At 34.8% G+C, this 16,786-nt stretch overlaps 2 protein-coding genes across 2 annotated transcripts in view; both read left to right on the forward strand.

Moving 5' to 3' along the window:
• The window catches only part of LOC127881879 (myosin-11-like), a 241,744-nt gene that overhangs the window by 214,074 nt on the left and 10,884 nt on the right, over positions 1-16,786 (forward strand). The window lies entirely within an intron of this gene.
• On the forward strand, positions 7,338-14,128 carry LOC127881878 (uncharacterized). Its single transcript, XM_052430058.1, has 4 exons — positions 7,338-7,660; positions 8,550-8,625; positions 10,405-12,798; positions 13,505-14,128. The coding sequence occupies exons 1-4, from the start codon at positions 7,438-7,440 to the stop codon at positions 13,614-13,616; spliced, it is 2,805 nt and encodes a 934-aa protein (XP_052286018.1). The 5' UTR covers positions 7,338-7,437; the 3' UTR covers positions 13,617-14,128.

Consider the following 16,786-nt stretch of genomic DNA (forward strand, 5'->3'; position numbering starts at 1 on the left):
TAAATAGGGCATTTACTTGGCCAAGAGTTAGCAAAAATTGCTGCTTATCAACAAAACAGAACTAAAGGTTTACCTTTGATACTGTCTCCTCTAAATTGTCAGAGCTTGATGCTGTCTCCTCAGAGCTCATTTTTGGCAATCCATTTCCTTCCTGTAATCATATTCAGACCTATGAGAAATAGTATATATATGAATAGGTCATAATTATATAATAATACAAGAGCACCGCATAACGGATGCCACGCTCTGCTTCTGATGCAGTTTTGAATAAATGTGACCTTGACCTTTGACCTAGTGACCCAAAAATAGGTGTGGTGTGTAGAACTCATCAAGGTGTAAGTGTAAGCAATTTGATTTTAGAGCCCATCGTTCAAAACCTTAACAAAATGTTAAGGTTTAGCACGATGCGAACGTTGGACAGCGAGCTGGCTTTGACAATTCCTCGGGTTTCTCCAAAAACGCTGTGCTTATATAATAATAATAATAGTAATATAAATAATAATGTACTATTTGGTCCTAATGGAACCCTGTTAATGAAGTTTGGTATTGCCATGTTATTAAGAGTTACTATTGTTGACTAGAGTATCTTCTTTCTTGACAAATATCAAATTATCAGATTCTTTATGTACTATTGTATGCAGAATTTGACATATACTCTATAGAGATAGACATTCCCAGGTTAGGAACGGGTCGGGTTTAAAAGTAGTTTGTGTGCCTTATTAGCCTGACTGGTCTAGTAAATATTTTCTAAGCAGTCCTCTTTTTAACCAATTTTGCCAGTGCTGATCTAGTTCTCATAAAGTTAATGCCAAACCCTGGAACAAGCCATACAAACATGTGGCACATAAGAATTCCTTTAAACCCAAAGTACCTCTTTCCACATATTTATTCCATTGTTAAATCAAACTGCATTATTTAACTTACATTTTTCATGACAAGAATCTCAGGTATAAGCTGTCTATGAGGGTAGAAAACATCTGAGGCATGCTCAAGAGCTTCTCCAGATCTTTCTTCTCAGCTTTATCTAATAAAATTATACAGGAAAAATCAAGCTTAATGTAAACTGGTATTTGTTTTTGTAAATTTATAATAATACAAAATATAATAACAAATGTTTTTAATAATATAATAATGTTTGTTTGGCAGTTGCATTTAACATTAAATATCGATTTACCCTCCGATCTTTCCGATAATGGCGGGTACAACACCAAATGACCCACATCTCGCCTTAACTACATCTCCTACTCTGTAATCGGTGTATTCCTTTCTAGGTTCAGTTACAGCGGAAATATTCATAACATTTCCTGTGATTGGATCGTCTTTGTACCAAATAAAAGAGCATATAATATTTGAAGACATCTTAAATTTTGTTTAAATGAGAAACAGCCTTCAAAACTTGAAAAGTCTGCCGAAATGCAGCCTGACACTACCTCCTTTAATTTGGTACTGAGGCAGCCAAGATGTGTGATCTATAAGAATAACTGTTAAAACTGTATACAATTTAATCACTAGTCATTGAGTTCAATAACCCATTTATGCCTAGCGTCTAGAAAAAAGGCCTTGGCAAATAGTGCAGACCAAGATGAGACGCTGCATGATGCAGCGTCTCATCAGGGTCTGCACTGTTTAATGCGTGCAGACCCAGATGAGACACTGCATGATGCAACGTCTCATCAGGGTCTGCACTGTTTAATGCGTGCAGACCCAGATGAGACGCTGCATGATGCAGCGTCTCATCAGGGTCTGCGCTGTTTGCTTAAAGAAATTTCTGTAAGAAATATTCTAAATATAGAAATAAATATACTAGACATCCCTAATTTTGGAAGTAAATTGATCCAATTGAGAAGAATGTTAGAGTCCACTAGGCTTGAATGGGTTAATAACACAACACTTTATTAATATTTTAGATTGTATTTTATTTTTATTTTAACACAAGTTTCATAATATCCAAAGTAAGCAGTTTTACTTTTACACTTAATATTTAGTTGTTCACTTATTGCTGGTCTTAATACAACTGGCCCTAAAATCCCTAAAAACTGAGAATTTCTGAAGAATATGGTGTCTGTATTATTTCAAAGAGATATAGCAGTGACAATTTGTTGTCGGATTAAACTAAGGAGAGAGCCTTACTGTAAACATAACCCGCTATCTTGAACTAATTAATAAAGCCAATTAACTTAACACTATCATGTGGTCAGGTATAATGCTGGTGAATTACTCGGGAAGGGAAATAGCGACACTTGTGACTGCTTTTATGAAAAGCAATATTTCTAGACATTCATGGTGTCGTAGGAAGAACTGGTAAAGAAAATAAACTATGGATCATCCACACGAAGAGAGGTAAGCAAGTAGTGTTTTACTTTGTGTATTTCTTAATATAATCAATTGTGTTATGCTAATTTGAGCATTTCAGAAAGAATTATAATACTTTTTCTATTTCTTAATGTAATAAATTATGTTACGCTTATTTGTGAATTTCAGAAAGAAGTATAATACGTAGCCCTTTTTGTTAACTGATTTTAGCATAAGATTAGAACCTGCATACCTGAACGAAATGTTCAGCCTGGAATTGAGACGGAATTTAAGACAGTTGCGCCTGGAAAATTGTTGATTCCATCCATTATATATATTAAATACAGTGATTACAAGATAGAATAATTTCTACTTGGAAACATTAGGCGGAAATGGGATAGAATTTAGGGCGAAATATACACATGATGCGGAAAAGATTTCTGAGCAGTAACTAGACTGGGATGGAATTTATTTCTGGGCAGAAAATAACAGGAGAATTTGCGAATGATTTTGAAGGAGGGGTATTACGAACTACTCCAGTATATACATAGCTCCTTAAGCTGCTGATGGATTGACGGACATTAAGTGGTCACAAAATCTAAAAAAAAACTTTGACAGTTGCATTTTGTTTTCATGTTGTTTTGTGATTTTTATTTATTTCCAGATACAATCAATCATAAAACAAACCTTTTTGCAGATGACACAACATACATACACAATTGATGGAACAATTAACTCATTCACTGCTTTAATAAACGCAATAAAAGACTTAAGTGAAATTATCTGGCTTAAAACTAAATACCCCAAAATCAACAGTAATGCGTGTTGGTTCACTGAAACATTCACTAATTAAATTTAAGGAATACAAAAACATTATCTGGACCTCTGAATGTGCTACAGTACACTCCACGCGTTTTCCCCAAAAAATGCGCTCACTCCGCGTTTTTTTCCTGCTAGCGAGTGTTTATGCGGAGTTTGAAAGCGAGGTAAAACGCGCCATTCCCGGGGCATGTAATTCTTTAGCCTAGTCGGTAAATGCAGACAATTTCTGTTCTTATCAGCGGCGGCTGCTTAACACCGCATTAGCAGTGTGCTACTGCCGAGCATGCCAAAAAATAAAAACATTGTCATTTAAAATTGTTAAAATACTGTGGCTTATAAAAATAAAGATAATTGTATAAACAATTCATATATGTTTTTATTCACAGGTACGTCGACAATATGAATGAATATACCTCATGTAAAGCGTTATGACTAATTAATATTTAATTCATAACACATATAACACCAAAATAAATGTTCCGTTTAATTTATAAATGAGAATAATTGTTTGTAATCCGAAACGCGCTTCCGATTTTTAATGTTAACACAACATTTACAAGTGCTTCCAATATACAGTCATCATGTATATTTCCCGACAAAAGAGCGGGAAAAAATATGCTGCAATGTACAAGTTCAAGGTTTATTCGTGAAAAGCTTGGAAAGCGTGCGTGTATTGATTTTTTTTATACAAACTTTGTAGTGCAGAGAACACTGAATTATGTTGATTTCGGTTAAAAGTTTCTTTGGTATTTTTTAACACAATTCATCGCCAATAATTGTATATTTCCTCCAAAAATAATCTTTATTGTTATGGTATTTTAGTATAGTAATTATTGAAACAGTTATATTATGCAAACGCCGCGCTTCGCAAAATTTTCTTAATTAATCTCCCTTGGCGTTACTGCACGCGGCGTGTGGAGGGAAATTGGGGAAAACGCGTGGAGTGTACTGTAAAAGACTTAATTTCTATTTCACAAATGACAAAAATCTTGATATGGCAAAAAACATTCAATAAGATATAGACACCTTTTACTGCATTATGTCTTTAATATAATGTTAAATTACCGCAAAGATAACTGGCTTGAGCATTCATTTTAAATGTTATAGGTAAATCACCAGCCAAAACAGATAATACTGTAAAACAATATAACTATAATAAACACAGCATTATAAGAAAACAATACAAAGTAAATATAAGAACAAACCTGTGTTGAGTAGTTAAGAGCATTATAAAAAGTTCCATCATAACTCACTGAATCACTCTTTTCAGCCTTTTTTACACACTGAATGTTGACTTCCACATTTTACTTAATTATTTCAGAATGTTCTTCAAAGTAAGATTAATTCATCACATGATTAAAACTTCAAATTAAAAAGTCCAATCATTGCTTTGAAACTGCATTTCAAATTTTCAAGCCAGTAACACTGTCTAGCTAACAACCGCTCTTTTTCAAATTTCTGACTCATACAGTGACACCAGTGGTTGTGGTATAGGCTGTAGGATATCCTATTACCCTTGAATTCTTTAAGATACAGCCACTTTATTTTACAACAATTATCAACTTGCATACAGGCTTCTTAATCAAATTAACTCAAAGACCTTCAGTAAGTCAAAGATAATTTAAATGCATAGTAGATTTACATGTACTTAAAATGTTGAAAGGTAAATTATCATAACAAAGTAATTAAATAATAAGGTGTTATAAAAATAAGCCTGAGCCAAAATATATATAAATTTCATCCAGAACAGTTTTTATCTAAGTTAATTATTTTCCTCCACATATTGAGGAGTCAACTTGCAGCTAAATTTGTGGATCAGTCCTATTTTTTCAGAGTCATTCCAGTCTTAAATTTGTGTCATTTTAAGCTTATTTCAGCCTTTTTTGCATGGGTTAACTATTGTATGAAATGAATATATATGTTGTTTTCCTTGAGTATGGCAAATGTTTCCTACAATAACCATTTAGAAACTGATATAAGAACTCTGTTTTAATTAGTGTGAGTGATGGCTCACACTAATGTGACAGAGCAAGTTTTGCAAATCAGTATGCACTTAACTATTGGCTGCTTTCAGGGAAAACGGGGCTTAATGCATGTCACATAAGATTAGCCTGTGCACACTGATTAGCCTGTGCAATGCACACAAGCTTATCAAGGACGACATTTCTGATTTTATAATGCTTTTTGTTTAAAGAGAGTCTCTGATACTGGGATGACATTTATGCATATGCATTAAGCCCTGTTTTCCCAAAATGAAGCTTAAATTATATTTTCCATTAATGATTTACAAAAAAAACACATTTCGACCTGTGTTTTAAGACACACTTTTTATACATTTAAATGGGTTGTGTTCATTTAAAACTTGCAATATAAAAAAGCTATAACATAATTTTTAACACTGAGTTTCATCTAAACTTATACAACAGCGAACACCTACAGTGCCTCAGCGCTTTTATTTAATTATTATCTTAAAAGTCCCATTTTGAAATTCTTAATCAATAGTTTTCAAAGTCCAACATTCTGCCCCAGAGAAATGTATAAGTATTTAATTCCGCCAGAGTCTTATTTGCGCCCGGAATTGCTAATGAGTTAGGCCTGGAAAAAATCAAAAGACATGGTCTTTTTGGGAAATCAATTTCTGCCTCTAGTCCGCCCGAAAACAATACTTTCTGTTCCCATTCCGCCTTATTTTTCGCCCCAAAGTTTTGTACGCGAATAAAGTATATTTTCGTTCGAAATAATTCTATAATTAAGAGTAACCAGTGTTTCAGATTGCTCCCACTTTCCTCAGGACACAGGTGTCCTAAATTGTCAATTCTTTTCTGGACATTTGTTCTAAATCTCTAAAAAAACTTTCGGACAGTTTTTTATGTAAAATTGATAGAAAACAGCTTAATACTTATTCAATAACATATCACTTCAAATAACACTTAAGTTTAGGGGTGTTTAAAAGGCTGTGGTTAAAGCAGTTTGGTGATGTTTTTCCCAATAATACATATTTTGGAGTATGGGGAAATGAAAGAATTGCACAACATTCATTTTTTACATGTAATATTTAAAGTGATAAAGTGAACATTTGTCAGTAGTTGCTAAGCTTCATAACATAATATTATAATGAACGAAAACAAAAACATGTCATAAAGTCACTGATGACGTTTGTTGCGATATCAGTTCATAATCAGAGCAATAGATTGACTGCTGTTAAAGCTTCTCCAGTCAACTAGCATACATGGGCATTCATTCCAAACAATAAAGGCTTAGATCAAAAGATGAAAGCAATCGTCATTTTGCCGACAATTTTGATACTTCTCTGCTCTGCAAACGCAGTAAATGCACAGCCTTGTAGGCAGAGTTAAGCGGTGAATTAACATCAATAGAAACCAATGAGAACACGCGCATTGTATAAACATATGCAGTAGTTTAACTAAGCGACAAAATGACGTCATTATGGTCATGTATTTACGCACACAAAAGTTTACACGCGCAACACATTCCCCAGCAGTAAATATGAATACGATTTACTCTAGTTTCGAATGAAATAATTAAACTTGCAAAATGTGCATGTGCACAAATCAATTGCCCCCTCATTAATTTGTTAGATTTCGCACTGTTCACTTCCACGAATATCCATCCCATATATCAGGTAATGTCGCTTGCAACTTGAAAGTTTTAACAGTGAAAAGAACAATCCCTCTAAAATCCCTTCAAAATTTAGTTTCCGAAAGCCAGATTAATGAAAACTATTTCTTAAGCGAGCGACCACCTGACATGAACGACTGTGTATGATAAAAGGCAAAGTATTCCGAACATTAATTCCGAAGCGTCTTTATGATTGCCAATCATGTCTATGTTTTTAAGGCACCTGTATTGTAGACAAAATAAACAAGATACTGCAAGATTTTATCGTCCAAAAGACTTATTGCTACAGAAATGTACCAGTCAAATTGTCTGTCCAACGGTTCATTTGTCGGCAAGATCGTCCGATTGAAATTAATTTATTCGGTCAATTTGAAGTTTTATCAGACAAAATCCTAAGGGCCGATCCAATCTGAAACACTGAGTAAAAAACGAATACACTTTGGGTTTTGTTAATACTGTATCTATTTTCATAATCTACAAAAAGTGATATTCTGACATAATGTTCACACTTTTAAGGGGTAATTGTCATCATTGTGTTTAAATAATGATAATTTTGTGTGTTAGCAAATATTAAACAAGGAAAACTCAAATTTAATTTGAAATCAATTTGCTTCAGGAAAACGACGTTTACCGTTTAGACGTAATCAGTACATTACGTCTTACTTCTAATTATTTGGACTAGTCATGTACAGTAAGGTTGTCAGTTCGGAATCATTAACGACATTATCATTGTATAAAAATGACAATTTAATTTACTTTTTTCTTTCCAGTGTAATAGAGGAAAATTCTGTCTTAGCCTGTAAACAGTCAGATAAAGAGTGGGCATGCCCGGCTCCACAATGCAGACGCATCTTAAGCAGAAAACAGACATTAAAATCACATCTATTGTCTGTGCACAACATCAGCTGTAAGTATGAAGTTAAAAATATGTTATATACACTTTATAGCATGATTCAAATGTACAGAAAACATTCACATTAAATCACTGCATCCCATCTGCAGCTGGGGTGGCAAAAGGAAATGTCCAAGTTGTCAGATATTCAGTATGTAACATCATCTGCTTATCTACAACCAAGTTTGTTAAAGTCATGACCCTCTTACCAGCAATTGCCCTGGTCCACAGGTTGCTTGCATGTGGCTATGATATAAATTAGTGAAAACATCTTTTTGATTGATAAATAATCATATTATAACGAACAATCATCTTTAAAAAAAAAAAAAATCACTATTAAATATACATGTTTACATAACAAGGTATGAAGAGATTGTGAAAATCGCTGCTCAATTGATGAAGTTATGGCTGTTCAAAGTGATGCTCCCCGTTTTCGGATGATTTTGAGTTGGATACTTTGTTATATTTATATTTGATAGTAATTTTTTTTGTCAGAAAAATAGATTTTTCTTTTTAATATGATTATTTATCAATCAAAATGATACTTTCACTAATTAATATCATAGCCACACGCTAACCACCTGTGCCCCGCCCTAGAGGCTTATAAATTTTACAATGATCTATATAACCTGCAATAAGAGTCTTTTAAAGCACAGTGGTTGTGACGTTTTTTGGTATCATTCGACAGGGAATTCCTGAAACTTAACAAAAATGACGCATATTTTGATATCAATTTCACGCTGGAGGATAAATATGATACATAAATTAATGAGTGGCAAGAACATCTTTCAAATAAGACATCTAAAGCTATAATTTATGTATACGATATGTATCAAACCATGCATTGACATAATCACTTTTATGAACAGTATGACACTTTATTATACACTTCTTTTCTTATTAGATGAGGTACCTGTCAAGCGATACAAACTGTATGACTACGATTCTTCAGTTCCTGTTCCAAGGCGTACACATTTCAGGTATTTTTTATACTCTATTTAAAACACCTCTTACTTGTTTTAGTTATGAAAAAACTTCAGAAACAAAAAAAAGAACTTAATTTTATTAAATTCTATTTACATAGATTATAGCAACGGTAATAAAAGAAAAACAGAAAACCGCAGACTTGGCTTTATAAAGTCAATAGCTCAGCCCTAAACTATGCCCAAAATCCAGAAGGGTTAGGCATTGTTTTTCACTGAGCTCTCAAATTCTGTTCGTAAGAAGCTCTGAAAAGTTTAACACTTACTCATGTGCTCTTGCAGATTCAAAACAAGACAGGTAGTTTCATCTCACCTGAGCTTTTCTGGGTGTGAACTATTGCAAACACTATCCATCTTAAAAATGCCTGTCTGTCAGTTATCTGTTCACCTTTACACCAACTTCTCTTCAGGAACCATATGCTTGATCTGAATAGAACTTGCACAGACTTCCTAATCCATATATATGGGTAAAAATATAGCAACAAAAAATTGTTGCTAAAAAAAATGTAAATTGAATAGCACCATTGTTGGGGCTTTTTTCCCTCTCTGTCACTAGCCTGTCAAATGCCACTTCCCCTGAGAGAAAAGCCCCTCAGATAATCTCTGTACACAAAGTCCTTAAAGACATGCAGAATTTGCTTAAACTTTGACTTTACCATACATATTTTATTCCTCATTTGGCTAAAATACAGTGAAATTTCTTTCCTCGAAGTAAAAGGTCAGGCCCCTGCCCCTCATGGAAAAAAAGGGTCAATTCTTTTATGCCCCCGGTAGTATGGCATATAGCAGTTGAACTGTCCCTCAGTCAGTCCGTCCGTCGGAAAACTTTATTGGCCATAACTTTTGTAATATCGAAGATAGCAACTTGATATTTGGCATTTATGTATATCTCATGGAGCTGCACATTTTCAGTGGTGAAAATTCAAGGTCATCCTTAAAGGTCAAAGGTCAAAAAAACAAATCCAAGGGAAGTAACAAGCTTTAAATGGAAATAATTTCTCATTTGGCGGGTACAGATGATTTTTACAAGGAGAGTAATATTTTTATGCCCCCGAAAGAGGGCATATAGTATACCCCTAAAGAAGGGCATTATCACATATTGATCTCACTGTCCGTCTGTCTATCCGTCAGTCCGTCACACTTTGCGCTTAGGTTGGAAAAACTCTCATAACTTCTATGTCGCTTCAGATGTAATATTCATATTTGTTATGCATGTGTATATGGACAAGGCCTTTTGATATGCACACAAATTTTGACCCCCTTGACCTTGAACTAAGGCTCCGCGTTTAGGTTTTGAAAAATGCGTTTAGGCTTTAAAAATTGCTCATAACTTCTATCAAAGCGTTTATCAGGGGCATTTGTCATCAGAGTGCTTATGGAGACAGCTCTTGTTTCATAAGACATGATCCTTAAACTTGAACAATGATAATGTTGTTATTTGTTAACTCTTACCTCCTTAAGCCTTGGTGATGCTGTTATTTGTCTTAAGCAAATAAGTATAGCTAGATCAGTTGGTCTAAAGCAGCATTCTGATCAAAGTATACATTTCTTGCTATACACATCACCAGAGGAAAATTTCTTTTTTCAATACAAAGACAATGAACATTCCATGTCTTTCCATATTTTGGCTAATATAATATGTTCATGGGGTTATATTATTTTTAATTGAATGTTCAGGGCTAATTGAGTTAAAACTTTTTAAACCTCTTTTTGGAGGGGGTGCAAGGGATGAGTTTCATGAATTGTAAATTAACTTCCAGCATTCTTATCTTTCAGACAAAAGAAACTCAATGTTAAAAAGGAGAGCCATGAGCAGGAATGTCAAGAGCATTGTGAGATTGAAGCCTCTACATTGGAAAGTAGTGCAACTGCAGCCAGTAATGAAATGGGACCCTCTGAAGAAACAAGTAGTGATATGGACCTTTCGAGTGATGCTTCCAGTGATCAATCTGATATATCATCTTCAGAGAGTTCTGAAAGTTCAGACTCAGAAACAGAGAGTGCAAAAAGTGAAGCAAATGAACAAGCATCACAGGCGACAAAGTCTGCCCCATTATATGTTGTACAATCATCATCTGGTGAAATGTATTCATCAGACCTCTCAAAATATGATCATACCTTGGCAGTAGCTGCATTTATTTCACGTCACAATTTATCAGATACAGCTACAGAGCACTTAATAAAGTTAATTAACCTTCACATACCAAATAACAGCTTGCTAGAAAAAAATTCTTCAAAATTGAAAGAAAAATTAGGATTTGATGCAGACTACATGAAGTACTATTTCTTTTGCAATGTCTGTAAGAGTGTGTTTGAGGATAATGATGACCAGTGCTCAACCCCAAACTGCAATGGTATAAAATTATCTAAAAGAACACAGACCTATTTCAGTAGTGGCAATGTAGAAATACAGTTAAAGGAGATCCTCAACAGAAAAGGTATTCTGGACTCTATTCAAGAAGTTTATGATAGGGAAATGCCATTAACAATTACTGATGTAACTGATGGATCAGAATACAAGAAACTGTGTGAAGATGGAGGCTTTCTGAGCAATAGGAACAACATCAGCTTAACAATGTTTACAGATGGCATACCACTCTTTAAAAGTTCAGGTGTTTCCTTGTGGCCAGTATATCTCCTGATTAATGAAATTCCCAGGCATGAAAGATTTCGAAAAAAGAATATGGTCCTTTGGGGTATGTGGCAAGGGTTAGGGAAGCCAAACATGACATTGTTCTTGAAACCTCTTGTTTCTGAACTCAATCACCTGTATTCAAACGGTTTCCAAATGAATGTCGGAACAGAAGAGATAAATTGCAAGGCTCAGTTGATAGTTGGAACAATGGACTTGCAAGCTAGAGCTGCAGTTTTGCATATGACACAGCACAATGGCGAATATGCTTGTGTCTATTGCATGCATCCAGGAAAAGTTGTCAAAAGCGGCAAAGGTCATTGTCGTTCTTTCCCTTACACAAAAGAGCCTCTGTTGTACAGAACAGCTGAAAGAATTCAAGCAGATGGAAAAAAAGCACAAAAAGACAGGAAAAAAGTAAATGGTTTCACTGGAGAAAGTGTCCTGAACTACCTTCCAAACTTCTCTCTAGATAACAACATTGTTATTGACTACATGCATGGCTCACTTCTAGGGATATCAAAAAAGTTTCTTTCTCTCTGGTTTGATACCAAGAATGTGGATAAACCATACTACATTGGTGGTAAAATTAAGGAAGTTGACAAGATGATGAAGATGGTGACACCTCCCTATGTTATAAAGAGACTACCGAGAAAGCTGTCTAACACACTGCAACACTGGAAAGCATCTGAACTCCGTTCCTGGTTGCTTTTCTACTCCCTTCCAGTCCTGAATGGGATACTTCCAGAAACCTACCTCAAACACTTTAGCCTCATTGTGGAAGCCATTTACATTTTACTAGGTGAAGGAATCACAAATGAAGATATTGAAAGAGCAGATCACCTGTTGAATGTCTTCGTGAAAACTGTAGATGCACTATATGACAGCAGTGTTCTTGGGCTGAACATTCACAATCTGCTGCACCTGTGTGATTGTGTGCGAAAATGGGGACCTTTGTGGGCTTGGTCCTGTTTTTCCTTTGAGTCATTCAATGGAGAGATCAAGAAAACCATCCATGGAACAGGCAGCGTCTGCAAACAAGTGTTTTGGGCTCTTCAATCTCAAAAAAGAGTGGAGAACATTTCTACTTTGCCAGTGTCAGACAAAGTCAAGACATTTGTAGAGGACTTGCACCATGGAAAGTCTGTAACAGACAATGCCCTGTCTGCTGTCCAGTGCTCTGTTAACAAAGCATCAGCATTGCCAGATAACTTTCAGTTCCCAGATAAAGTAAAGTTGAAACTTCACAACATTGTCAAAAGTGATAGCCCATCCATGTTCTTGAGGACCAATAAAATATTCCGTGGTGGATTGTCTGTGTACAGTAAACTTTGCTCAAAAGTCAGAAAAAGAAATTCATATACCTGGGCAGTTACATCTACAGCAGATGACTTAGAAGATGGAAGCATTCTCGAAATAGAGTATTTTCTTGTACATAAGCGTACCATGCAAGTATTCGCAGTAGGGAAAAAACTGAAAACAGTCGGTGGTGTTTTACCTGGAAATGCTCCTCACATTCAAAGAGTACAGTACTCAAGGTATGTTAATAAGCTGCATCCAACTACTGTTCTAGTGTAAACATGCTCTTATATGAATAAAGACCTATAATGTTGCAGTTTGATATATGGAGGAATTTACTGGTTTCAGATCTAAATCTGACACTCTTAGAACTAAATCTTACCTAGTGATCTCTTTCACTGATATTCAAAACCAAAAACAGAGAGGCTAAGAGATTTAGTTTGATCATTAGGGTGTTGCTTAAATGTTTGTTTCTGTGTATTCCCTCCATCCTATTACCTTATGTAATCTAGCTTGAATTGCTTTCAAATTTTAAAACTGCCATTTATAAAAATACATCTTTAACTCAAAGAGGAGTTTTAAAACTGATTTCTCTGACATTAAAATTTGAGCTTAGCCCAGAAAATTGTGAGAAAATCGTATACCTTATAATCTTAATTAGCTATAAAATGTACACCTCATAATATTAATTAGCTAAAATGTAAAAAATAATAATGCAGTTTTCACATTATTTTGTCATGAAACGAAGAAAAAGTGTTTATTCTTTGGGATACACATAGGCAAATTAAGTAAACCCTGATTAGACAGCTCTTGAGGAGCTGTCTAATCAGGGTGGACTTAATTTGCGAATAAAAACTGAAGGCATCACCAGAGCTTTATGAGTTAATATAGGAAAAAAACATGTTTATATTATCTGATGTTTATGTGTTTCTTCTTTGCTTCCAGCAATGAAGTCACTTTAATGCCAGTATCAACTCTACAAGATGTGATCATCAGCTTTGAGTTAAACGGACTAAAATATGCATCAAGATTTCCAAACTCAGTGGAAAGCGACTGATTGAACACCCCGTATCTGAGAATGACATAAATATTCAGTTGACTTTTTGTGAAAATCTTTGGTCTCAATGCATCAGATATATTTTTTCGATTCCTCCTTAACTCATTTAGCCAAGAATATTCAATTGCATGGATACTTTTATTACTGTGTAGCTAAAATTACAAAATAAATGGGTCAATGTACATTAATTACAGGGCGGAATAAGTTAAGGAATAGCCCGCCCTTACTATCTAAAATAACTAATAATATTAATTGCATATTCTTTTTAATACAAAATATGTAGTGCAAATAAATTCATACATGTATTAAACTACAAATACATTTCAGAAAACCAGCAAAAATTTTCTAAGTTATTTTCCGTTGATTTCCATCCAAGAAAATGTATAAGTTATTTTCCATAACGATTTCCGTTGAAAAAAATGGCTAAGTCCAACTTTCCATGGTGTTTTCCATACATTCCGTGGAAATGCATGGAATTTTAGTCGAGATTCCGTGGAATTCCGTGGAATTCCATAACAACTTCAGATGGAAAATTGGCAAGTGGATGGAATTCCATCAAATTCCGTGGATTTCCATCGATTTCCGTAGAATTCCATAATATTTTCTACGGAATTCCATAGAATTCCATAGAAAAGTGCTAATGACTATGGCAGATCTACAGACGGGAGTTTACCCCTCCAATTCACTTCCAGCTTAGAATCACTACACTGTTTTGCGTCGATTTTTTCAGAAGCTATCCACCACCTGTGATGTTAAATCTTAAATGACTCGTCAGGGTCGGGAAACAAATTGTAAAATTTTAGGTGCCCTCGCAGTTAATGAACATTTCCTAGCCCGTCCACTTATAGCAGCCAACATTGTCCACAGGTTATTTACGTTGGAACAACTGTTCAAACTCTTGTTGCCCTTCTCTGTGAAGGATCAGAAAAATTATGTTAGTCTTAGAAAAAAGATCAAAATGAGGAATGTTGCTGTCATAGATATTTGTAAAAATATTTAAGCAAAGTGAAATGATTCAAAGATAAATTTATATTCAGCCTGTTTAATGGAGTTAGTCACTCTGAGTACTGTTGTTATCTATGTAATGGTCACTGGGGCTTGCAGGATGACATTATATAGTTACCATAGTCACTTAGAGTACTGTTGTTATCTATAATTACAATCCCTTAAGCAGACTTTCCATTATGTCTAAACACTAAATGAATGTTGGACTATGTATTGATGTATTACAGGACTGCCATAATGTAACACTTCAACCTTTATTGTACAATGCTTGATGGTTTATAAATGAAGGGGAGAGACAGCTCTAAAGTCTTGTATGTTTGAAGGGGGAAGGGCATTTCTATTTTACAAACATCTCCCGTTTCATCTGCAGTGATCCTCACATTGCAGAGTTATCTTGCCTTGACAATATCCCACAAAGCAGAACAGCATTAAATGTAACAATTTTTTGAGAGAAATACATCCACATTTATCAACTGATTGAAACTTCAAATATGTTATCCATAAGGTGTGGATATGCAAGGATAACTCCTCCCCAATGATCCACTGATTCTTGAGTTATGTGCCCTTGATCATAGCTGTCAAACATCGGTCTGGGTATCAGTCATATTTGTGACAAAGCCCTTGGTTCGTTTTTATAATAATCTGTATAAAATGTACGTATTTATGTATTTATATGATTCAAACATGGGAAGACTGGCCTCAATTTTATATGATCCGCGCCCGGGGAGGGGTAACTTCCCAAATTTTAGGTAAGGGGTGTCCCGCTGAGACTTCCGAAATGTGACCCATTTTTATACCGGAACTCTGATAAAGTATCTTGTATATGGAGGAATAAAAGTATATAAACATTGCTGTTTATGCTTTACTTGTTACCCGAGCAGTTCACACGGTATCAACAACGCTGACATAAACATAGGTATAGAGCACTAATGCGCTTTTAGGCGCAGCTGTTTTACTCAGTTTCATCTTAGTGACTTTTACATAACGGCAACAGACACGCATGAATATTTTCGAATATTTAATAAGCTGATTCGAGATACAACCTCTGAATTTTTGCTACATCACTGCGTATGTGCTCAATTCAAAGGATGTAGCACTGTTCATTGTAAGGAATTCCGGACTACTCTCTGTATGCTCAAACAACACAAATTGTGGCCCTGTTACAATAACGCGTTACAATCCATCTCGCAGAATTTCACTTTCGCCTCCAAGATGAGAAAACAATCATTAGCGAAATAGTATAGTGTCACGATAAGAGAAAATCGTTTAATTATCATACCACAATGTTTGCCGTACTTGGTCAGCTCGTCTGGAAATCATTCCTTAATTAATGAGTGGATAGGCTGCCATTATTAACAATTTGCTATTTTGAATTCAATTTTGTATCAAAAAGCATTGTTCTTAAATGTGACATTTTCAATTCGCAATGAGATTTGTAATGACCCTCGTCATGCGAAAATGGGTCTTATTCCATATGCGCCCATCATTTAAATAGCCCACTCAGCTTTCTCTCCTTCTGGTAAGGAGAAACATAACATATTGAGTGATTTTATAGCGAACAGCATCGCCTATGGCCTGACTGCGCAAAAGCACATGTTGGGTTTAACAAATGCTTGCCGAAACGCATAAGACCCATTTTCTCATGACGGCGCTATTGACGTGTGATTTAAATGTGTCGAAAGAAAACTGCGTTTAAATCAAATATCAACATACGATATATTTCGATAGTGAAGAAAGATACTCATAACAAGGCATATGAGGACACATATGAAGTGCTCTCCGGTAGTATATTTTTTATCTACTCACTAATGTGTGGTTTGACAATGCTAACACACATTTCATGCGGTGAATATGCAACTTACAAGTGAAAAATACAACACAATAGTTTAACTTTTGTTTAATTGTATTTATTTATTTAGAAAAGTAAATTGAAAACTTTATTTCAAAGTCAGTGTATACGCCGACTACATTTTTAAAAGATATTTATTGTTATAAATATATTTAATATAATATATTTAGTTGTTTTCGGTTTTAGCGATTATAAAGCATTTTCGAGGTTGCCTATTGTATGCCTGTAGTAATTGATGAACTCATATCCAACTGTCTATGTATTGAGAACTGTGAATATAAACAAGCTAAACCTTCTACTAACTTCTACTATTGCG

This window comes from Dreissena polymorpha, chromosome 5, assembly GCF_020536995.1.
Source record: "Dreissena polymorpha isolate Duluth1 chromosome 5, UMN_Dpol_1.0, whole genome shotgun sequence".
Classification (NCBI taxonomy): Eukaryota; Metazoa; Mollusca; class Bivalvia; order Myida; family Dreissenidae; genus Dreissena; species Dreissena polymorpha.

Bases quoted from the DNA above. Each gene is read 5' to 3' on its own strand.
- LOC127881878 (XM_052430058.1), top strand. From the start codon at position 7,438: ATGTACAGTAAGGTTGTCAGTTCGGAATCATTAACGACATTATCATTG. The intron at 7,661-8,549 runs GTAAGTATGAAG...TTTTCTTATTAG, and splicing joins GTCTGTGCACAACATCAGCT to ATGAGGTACCTGTCAAGCGA. The intron at 12,799-13,504 runs GTATGTTAATAA...CTTTGCTTCCAG, and splicing joins CAAAGAGTACAGTACTCAAG to CAATGAAGTCACTTTAATGC.